This window comes from Bos taurus, chromosome 20 (assembly GCF_002263795.3).
Source record: "Bos taurus isolate L1 Dominette 01449 registration number 42190680 breed Hereford chromosome 20, ARS-UCD2.0, whole genome shotgun sequence".
Classification (NCBI taxonomy): domain Eukaryota; kingdom Metazoa; phylum Chordata; class Mammalia; order Artiodactyla; family Bovidae; genus Bos; species Bos taurus.
The window spans coordinates 2,009,373-2,018,692 of record NC_037347.1 but is presented as its reverse complement, the minus strand read 5'-3'; the positions used below and the strand labels follow the sequence as shown (position 1 = coordinate 2,018,692).

The window sequence follows — 9,320 nt, the reverse complement described above, 5'->3', positions numbered from 1 at the left end:
ACCACAAAACCCTATTCCTTATAGTAAAGTTCCCATTTGAAAATCTATATACACCTACATACATTTTAGACTCTACAAGACAATGTTACAGGTTTTTTTTTTTTTCAAACTGTCTTGGGTGTTTTAAATAAATTAGGAAGAGAAAGAAGACTTTAATAATATTTGCCCAGAATTTGTACCGTCTCTGATGCTCCTCATTCCTTTTGAAGGATCTGAGTTCGCGGTGCTATTGTTTCCCTTCAGTCTGAACAGCTTCCTCGAGTTCAGGTCTGCAGGTGACAAATCCCCTTGGTCTCCTTTTATTTGAAAATGCTTGTGTTAGTTCGTTTTAACCATCCTTCAGCTCCTGTCTCACCTCTTCCATGCAGCCTTCCTGGGGTCTCTAGCACACAGGAAGCCCGGTTCTTGGAACTTTTATTGGTGCTGGAGGACATGTCTTTAACGTAGAGCCAAATTGTAGGAGGCTGAGAAGGCCACAGTCCACCCGCAGGATTGAGTGCTTGTGGATGACCAGTCCTCTTTCCTCCCTGCCTCCTTCCCTTACCCTCTCTTTCTTCCTTCCCTCCCTCCCTCCAGGTCCCACTTCTTCTCAGAGGAAGAGAACCAAAAGAGGGCAGGAAGCAGAATGCAGCCGCTGACTGGGGAGCCCCGTTTGACCGGGTCCCGCCCCAGCAGTGCACGCTGCCCTCTGAGAGCTGCCGGTGCTGCCGACAGGAACGGCGCAGTCCCAGACAGGAGTTGCCAGCGCCCTGCAGACGCTCCCTTTACTGCCGTGCCCATTACCTTCTGGGCCGAGGAGGATGGGGGCCGAGGACTGTGGTCCTCAGTCCTCAACATCCGCCTCCCTCCCAGGGGAGAGGCTGGGCTCTGTTTGGGCCCCTTCACAGGCAGGGGCCTTGCCCAGACTGCACGCCTTGCAGACCCTTCGTAGGGGAGGAGAGAGGCTGGAAGAGCGGGCCCGGAGCTTATTCATGGAGACCGCAGACTGTGGGCATATTTGGTGGCAGTGGGATCTAGCGTGATGAAGCATCCTAGTCTGGGCTTCAGGGACCTGCATTCCAACTCCACCTCTGACTCCATCCCCCTGGAGACGTTTGTGGAGTCCCCGCCTCTCCCAGCCTCTGGTGTCCCTTATCTTGAGCAAGGGGTCAGCTTGTTCCAAGTGTGTTTGTTTTACGGTCTGAAACTGTATCCCTTCCCTTTACCTCCTCAGCCAGGACTGCCTCTGCCTCTTCTGCCCGGAGAATTCTGCCTCTCTGTGGAAAAGGATTCCCCAGGGAAAATATGAGAGGTTTTTAAGGAGGCCAGCTTTTCCTTTACTTCATTTTTCCTGGTTTGCTCACTCATGCTAAGTCCAGGGCTCCCCAGCACCAGGTGCAGCGGAGAAGTTTCAGCCATGGCATCGATGGTCTGTACTGAATCCTGGCTGTGGGTTCTTGACCAATTACAGAATCTTTCTAAGGCTCCATTTTCTCATCTGTACAATGGAGATAATAGTATTGATTGTAGTGGGCTATTTGGAGGATTAAATGCAATAAGGCAGTTCAGGTCCCAACACAGTGCCTGTCACATAGTAAACCTACAATGAATACTTTTATTATTATTATCATCAACAGCATTATTTACCACCTCCTCTAACTCTAGGCCTCCCTGGTGGCTCAGACAGTAAAAGAATCTGCCTGCAGTGCAGGAGACCCAGGTTGGAAACCTGGATTGGGAAGATCCCTTAGAGAAGGGAATGACAACCCACTCCAGTATTCTTGCCTAGAGAATTTCATGGACAGAGGATTGCAGGCTACAGTCCATGGGGTTACAAAGAGTCCAGACACGACAGAGCAACAAACTTTCTCTTACTCCAGGGAAAGATGGCCTCCCAGAGTCTGAGACAGCTGCTTGGCATGGCTTGACGCAAGCACACCTGAAGAGGTCTCTTCAACTAGAAGATCTCCAGCTTCTGTGCACAAGTCCTCTAGCGGTCACTGTGCCAGGCACCCAAGTGACTCACCAGGGTCTGTACATGTGAACTGTTGTGAGTTCAGAAGCTCCCTCTGCATAGCACTTGACCCAGTGCCTGCCGACAACCCTCAGTGAACCGTAGCCAACAGGACTGTTGTCACTGCCTGACTAGGGAGCCACCTCTGAGGCTGCGCTACAGCCAGCCATGACTACTGTGGGGTCAGTAGACACGGGCAGGGACTGGCTGAGGGCTTGAGGAAATTTGCTCGACCACTCTGACCCTCAACTTCCTTGTCTGTGTAGTGATGGGGTTAGTTCCACTCCCTGCACAGGGCTGTTGGGGGTGGGGTTATGTGATCATAATGCGGGGGTGATGATTGCATGAGCTGTAATCCCAGGCCAGATTTTGAGTCCCACAAGCTCCCCTCTTTTTCTGAGGACCTTTGTCTTGTCCCTATGTCAGTGTGAAGGAGGGAAAGAGACTGATACCTGTGCTTTCTCCACCTCCTGTCCCCAAAGCCTTTAGCTCCAGGCTGCACTTGGCTCCATATTGAGTCAACTCAATAGATGGGAAAGCTCACAAGGAAGGGACACATGTAGTTTTTTTTTTTTTTTTAATTAAAAAGAACATAAGAAAACAAAATCACTTCCCGGGGTGTGCTGTGATGCGGCATCACTGGTATGTAAAGCACGTATAAAAACAGGAGAAAGATCCCACGAGCTGCCCGCGTGGACCCCTCTGTGGCGGTCTGAAGCCCCTCCTGGTCTATGAAAAAGGATTCACTGATTCGCCCTTGTTTTTCTTGGAAGACTCAGCCACCTCCAGCTCACTGGTCCATGACGTGCACACAGGAAGTTGGGCTTTACAAGATTTTGCCAGTGGGTGGAGCAGGGGTGGGAGTTTGAGGTGCACACTCCTCCCTTCCCTGCCCGGCTCCGGGTCTATGGGGCTGGGGAGGCAATCTCCCTCTGTGCGGGGAGGTTAGGCACACTGTCCAGCAGGGCCAGGGATCTGGGCTCCCCTCTTGAGTAGTAGCAAAAGGAGTGTTGGCAGGTAAGTTGTGGGCCACAGAGTAAAGGCCTGGACCAAGACGAGATGTACCCAGGGCTGGTACTAAATGTGATGGCTGGCTGGAAGGCAGTGGAGAGATTTTGATGTGTTTGCCATCATCAACTCATCACGCTGACTTTCCTTGTCTGCTCAACCAATCCTTCCATTCCTGCCTCTGTTGGCCCAAACTTTGAGGGGAGTCACCAGAACCTGCACTTGACTCCCTGCTCCACCACTTCCTAGTTTGCATGACTCTGGGAAAGGGACTTAACTTCCTCGAGCCTCAGTTTTCTCGTCTGTTAAATGGGTAGATTCATATGACCCTCACAAGGTGGCTGGAAATAGAAAGTGAAATCATACCTTCAAAGAACCTCATACAGCACCTAGCACAGCAGTGCTCAATAAATGGCCAGGGTGGTTACTGTCATGCAGGCACCAACATTTCCACTGCAAAGTTGGTTGGGCTGTATGGGTGGATATGTGATACACACAAGGTTTATACAACGTTCCAGAAAAACGATGGACTCCTCTGAGCCTCCTGTGTGTGCCTGGGCGATTCAGAGGTCTGGAGCAGCGGCATGGAGGATCCCGGCATGTCCGTCGGGCCTGGCTCAGGAGCTGCTCGGTTTCTAGACCTCAGTGCCCTCCCTGGGGTAGAGGACGCTGTTCGTGCTGACGCTCCCATAGAAGGGGGAGCTGAACTGGTTGAGGACAGAGCCCCCGTAGCCCAGAGCATTGCTGGGCATGGGGCTAGCCCACTCGCCCCCGCCCACAGGGCCGCTGATGTTGGTGAGGGGGGTATAGGAGCTGAAGCTCAGCGAGTTCTGCCCCCCCTTGTCAGCGGGCTCCAGGCTCAGTCCCGGCGTGGTGGCCGCGGGGCGGCTCACAGGGCTCGGCCCGCTCACATAGGCTGACATGGTCGAGAGGAAGCTGCTGAGGCATGGGGTGCCTGGTGGGGGCGGCGTTGGCTGCTTCTCCGGGGAGCCGGTGGGGCCCGGTGCAGCGCCGTCCAAGATGTCCTGGGCCTCTGCGGTCTTGGGGCTGCCTGCCAGGAGACCAGCCTCCGTTTTCTCTGAGGCCATGGAGCCCGTGCTGGAGGAGACATCTGATTTTCTCTTCCTCTTCCTGCGGAAATTTCCATTGTCAAACATCTTCTCACAGTTGGGGTCCAGGGTCCAGTAATTCCCTTTGCCTGGCACAAGAGTGGGAGAGGGTAAGTACAGAGATGGAGCCAATACTTTGCTTCTGTTCCTCCTTGTTTGTCATAAGCTAAAACCGAAGGTAACAGATGCAGAAAGGCAGAGAAGAGAAATGCCACAGACTCAGCATGCATCACACCACACGGATCGTTACTCAAGCACCCACCTCACTCCTCAGCACGCTTGGAGTGCAGAGTGAGGCCTGAGCCACGAAGGAGTTTACCGTGTGGGCTCTTCAAGAGGTTCGAGTACTGGGGCCAAGGCAAGGGAGGGGCTTCTTCCATTGCTGATGGGAAAGAGAACTCAGGGAGAAACAGAGGGCTTTCTGAAGGTCCTGAGCATGAACTCCGACGGTGGACTTGAGTCCCAGCTTCAGACTGGGGACCTGGGGCGGGCCTGGGTTTCCTAGTCTGAGAAGTGGGCCCCCTGGGCCTGCCCCTTCTTCCTCAGGCTGGCTGTGAGAGAGGGCTAACGCTAGACGTGTGAAAGGGATTTGTGCCCGGGAGGGACAATCTGGACCCTGCCTTCCACATCTTCAGCTGAAGGGAGAACGCTCGCGTTCCTCTGTAGGACCAACAGTCCTGCCCTCACGACCCTCAGAGTGGGTGGGAGTGGGATTCTTCTGAGAGGTATGCTGGCTTCCCATGGTGTGACAGGAGGGCACTTTAATTCTGGGAAATGGATACACGAGCATTCAATATATTACCCTCTGTGCATCTCTATGGGCTTCCCTGGTGGCTCAGACAGTGAAGAATCCATCTGTGATGCCAGAGACCTGCGTTTGATTCCTGGGTTGGGAAGATCCCCTGGAAAAGGAAGATCAACCCACTCCAGCTCTTGGCAGGAAAATGCCATGGACAGAGAAGCCTGGTGGGCTACAGTCCCCGGGGTCGAAAAAAGTCTGGCACGACTGAGTGACTAAGCACACACCTGTCTCTAAGTTCTAGAAACTGCTCGTTATACAGGAACAGCTCACACCCTGGTGTGAGAGGGACCTCCATTCAGACGCTTGCTCCCTCACAGTCACATCCTCCTGTGTCACCCTGGGCAGGGTGCTTCACCTCTGGCTGTTACTTTCCTCAGCTTATAAAGTGAGGATAGTAAGAGCCACCCTGCAGGGCTTGACGGCGTAAGGTGGCCCCGAGTGGCTGTCCCATGGATGTCTGGTCCCTCCCCAGCGGGCCTGGAGTGCACGTGGCTTTGTGTAGTTCCAGCAGTCACCACGCCCACCCCCACAAGAGTCTCTGCACGCTGGATGCTGGGGTCTGAATCAATGGTCACAGACACCGCAGTCCATGGAGCTCTTGTCAGCACCAAACCCCTCGAGTGCATCACCTCATGAGCCCACTGCCCACAAGCCTGGCAGAGCGACTATTACCCTGGTCCTGATTTTCAGATGGGAACACCGAGGCTCAGAGGTCACGCAGAGGTCAGCGGCACATCTGCCTGCAGGGTGCACCTTTACAGCGGACTCCTTCTGCCCACCGCCCCTCCACCCCGGGCCTCGGGTGGGGCAGGACCCCTCAGGGCTTCCTAGAATGGGGTGCCGGGAGGACTGAGCCTTCCTGGGGGATGACCCTGCCCCCACGGCCCCCTTACCTGGGTCGTCCTCGTCGCGGGGCACCTTCTTGAAGCAGTCGTTGAGAGACAGGTTGTGGCGGATGGAGTTCTGCCAGCCAGCCTTGCTCTTGTTGTAGAAGGGGAAGTTGTCGGCCACGTACTGGTAGATCTGGCTGAGGGTGAGGCGCTTGTCGGGCGCCCCGTGGATGGCCATGGCAATGAGCGCCGAGTAGGAGTAGGGCGGCCGCACCAGCTTCATCAGCTCCTCCTGCGAGGGGAGCGGCAGCCAGCCCAGGTCGCCGGCCCCCAGCGTGGGCATGCCGGTGGGCAGCAGCTGCCTCTGCACGCCGCCGTAGGCCTGGGGCAGGAAGGGGCTGCCGCCTGGCAGGTAGGGTGGCGGAGTCACGGCCGGCCCGTTGAGCCAGAGGTAGGGGTTGGGGGCGGCCCCATACTCCCCGCCACCCTCGAAGGAGGGGGGCCGCTGCGGGCTGGGTGCGCCCTGGGGGTGGAAGAAGTTCTCGTAGTAAAGGTTCATCTCGGGGGGCTCCTGGCCAAGGCTGGGAAACTGGGGGCTGCAGCGGGGCGGGGAGGGCGCCGGGAGGTCGAAGGAGCTCATGCTGGGCCGGGCTGGCCGCCTCCACCTGCTGGGAGCTGGCCCTGCCAGGTGCGGGCAGGCTGCGCTTATACCGGCCGGCCCCACCCCGGGGCGTCGCCGCCGGCCCGCCCCTCCCTCCTCCCCCGGGTCGCCCGAGGGCCCTTCCCCGCGGCCACGGCCACGGCGGGCCCGCAGGACACGCTCGGCCGGCTTCCCGGCTCCTAGCAGCCAGGACACGGGCGCCCCTCCCTCTTTCCTTCCTTCTGCTGCTGTCTCCCCTCTGTTTATCTCCTCATCACCTGCCCCTGTTCCTCCTGCCTCTCTGCTGCCCTTTCCCCTTCCTCTCCTGAACTGTCTGCCCTCCTGCTTTCTTGGGCTGTCCTGCTGTCCTCTCCGCAACTCACTCTTGTTCCTTCCCTTCTCTCTGGCACGGAGCTGTCTGCGATTCCCTCCCTGGCAGTCCCTGTCTCTCTGAGCTTGTTTCCAGGTCTTTCTACCTCCGTCTCCTCCCGCTTAAGTCCTCACCATCTCTGCTTCTCCCCTGCTTCCTTTTGCTGTCCGTGTCTGTCTGTCTGTCTCACATCGTCTCTGTGTCTCTTCCCCTTCCCCTCTGTCTCCCTCTTCTTCGCATCCTGACCCCTCACCCAGACTGGAGGAGACACTTCATCAGAAGCCACAGTCTGAGGTCTTTTGAAGTGAAGACACGTTTTCTGGAGTTTCCAGGAGAGAAGCTGGCGCTGGAGAAACAGAAGAGCCTCTGGCCAGGTTCAAAAAGGGCAGTCAATTATGGGTGACCTCCTTACACACACACACACACACACACACACACACACACATAGAGAAAGACCTGGGGATTCTCCCAGAGCAGTCAGCAAGGCTCATAAAAATAGCAGCAAAAGGAAGAGGCTATGAATGGGACTGCAGGAGAAAAGTGAGAGAGACCTTGTATTCTCCTGGTTTCTTGCTGGCTGCAGGGACAAAGCAGGCTCTGGTTCCTTATCTGATCCAAGTCCTTTCGTGTTTCAGCTTGCAGAGTCCCCCAGGACCCAGGGGCTGAGGCCAGGAGGAGAACCTTCTTTGGGTCATTCTTCCCCAGCCTGCTCCGCCTCGGGCTCCAGAAGCAGGGGCCCCATCCACACTGGTTCCTCTGTGCCTCGTGGTCAGTCCGTCCACCTCCCTGGGCCTCATTCTCTATCCGGTGCTCGAAGGCGACTTGTCTCAGCTGCCCCTTCATCCCGGGGCAGGCCCTCAGCTTGGGGAGTGAGTGGGTTCCCCTTCTCAGAGCACAACGAGCTGCCCCTGAGCAGGTTCTAGCAGCACCTGGAGACTTCTCTCTGGGGTCAGAAATGGGAGAAAATCTCACGTCAATCTCTCTGGTCACCACCTCCCTCCGGCCCTCCTGCCTCTACTTCCTTCTCAAGACTCTTTCAACTTCCTCTCTCTTCCTGCAGACCCCACATGTCTCCAAGGCCAAAGAGAAAGCTTCTTTGCTTACTTTCTTTCTTTTCTGGCGTGCGGGTCTTCGCTGTTGCCCTGGGCTCTCTCCAGCTGTGGAGAGGGGCTGCTCTGGTTGCGGAGCTCAGTGGCTCAGAGGCCTGCAGCACGCGGAATCTCCCTGGGTCAGGGACAGAACCCGAGTCCCTCACCTTAAGAAGCCTCGTCTTCTTAACTCCTGGATCCCCAGGGAAGTCCATAGAAGGCTGCTTTCTGTCCCAGCTGGAGGATCCTCCCTGCCTGTGTCTCTACTCTCCTCCACGTCGGGTTCACTCGGAAGACCTAAGTGACATGGAATGAATCTCATTATCGGCATCTTGCTGCCCAAAGGATGATTTGGGTGCCTGAGTGGGAGAGCTCCTTCAGGGCCTGAGGAACCGCTTGTCCCGCCTTGGACAGTGAGTGAGGTGTGGGTCAGAAAGGGCCTGATTGCCCAGGTGAGGCTTGGGAGCAGCGCCTTTGTCCTTTCTTTCTGAAGAGCAAAGACAAGGAGGCCACAATTTTGTTTAGAGTTTCTCTACCAGGCTTGCTGAGGGCAGGGCCCTGAGTTTTTAAAGGACAGTCACATTGGAGTCCGCTAACACAGACCCAAAGCCCGACAATGAGCCTGGCGATGTCACTCCTGATCATTCATCCTGCAGAATCAAGCAGAGCAAGAACTACCCCCACAGCATTATTTATAGGTATAACAAACTATAACTAACCTGAATGTCCAACCATAGGGGATTGGTTTTTTTAAAAAACAGTATTTTCTGAATGATGAAATAATATGCAGCTATGAAAAATAGATTGTATTTAATGATATGGGAAAATACTACATTCTAATAATGGGGAAAACAGGCTACAAAATAGCCTGATTTTTTGCAAAAATACATATTATACATGTACATGAACTGTGTAAACATAAAATCAATCTGTCGTTATTATTTCAAGATAGGGAATTAGATATTATTTTGTTGTTGCTTTCTATAGTCCCTAATTTACATGATTAGAGAAAGGCAAGCACACGGGTGATTTGCTTTGGAGGTTAAATATAAAAGGCCAGCATAGGCACTAGAGAAGAGAGACTGCAGGCACCGGTGCTGAGCCCAGAAGGATCTGGGTTCAAATCCAGCCTCGCCACTGAATAGCTGTGCAGCCTTGACACGTGATTTAACTTTCCTCGGCCTGTTTTTTCAGGTAAAAGTGGGAGTAATGCCACAAGTTTATGTGGCTGCTGTGAGGATTCTATGACGTGATCAATGTAAGTCGTTTCACATGGTGGAAAGAGATGCTCTCAAATTTTACTTATTATATAAAAAGTCAATATACGCTTGATACGTACAGTTCATCACCGAGTTTGCTACCTTTCGAGTTGTTTTCTCAGCAGTGAGTGTGGCCAGTGGGGATTTACGATGAAGCAATGAAGGGTGGGATACTTGGTGGAGATACCAGCTCTACAGCCAGATCCCGCCGTCGGCAGCTG

The 9,320-nt window shown here is 54.6% G+C and overlaps 1 protein-coding gene across 1 annotated transcript; it reads right to left on the bottom strand.

Annotated features, from left to right (window-relative positions):
* Nucleotides 1–2,966: 2,966 nt before the first annotated feature.
* On the bottom strand, nucleotides 2,967–6,394 carry FOXI1 (forkhead box I1). The gene is made up of 2 exons (NM_001192243.1): nucleotides 5,806–6,394; nucleotides 2,967–4,199 (listed from the first exon to the last, which is right to left on the bottom strand). The coding sequence occupies exons 1-2, from the start codon at nucleotides 6,380–6,382 to the stop codon at nucleotides 3,637–3,639; spliced, it is 1,140 nt and encodes a 379-aa protein (NP_001179172.1). The 5' UTR covers nucleotides 6,383–6,394; the 3' UTR covers nucleotides 2,967–3,636.
* Nucleotides 6,395–9,320: the final 2,926 nt, after the last annotated feature.

Bases quoted from the DNA above. Each gene is read 5' to 3' on its own strand.
- FOXI1 (NM_001192243.1), bottom strand. From the start codon at position 6,382: ATGAGCTCCTTCGACCTCCCGGCGCCCTCCCCGCCCCGCTGCAGCCCC. The intron at 4,200-5,805 runs GTAAGGGGGCCG...CTCTTGTGCCAG, and splicing joins CCGCGACGAGGACGACCCAG to GCAAAGGGAATTACTGGACC.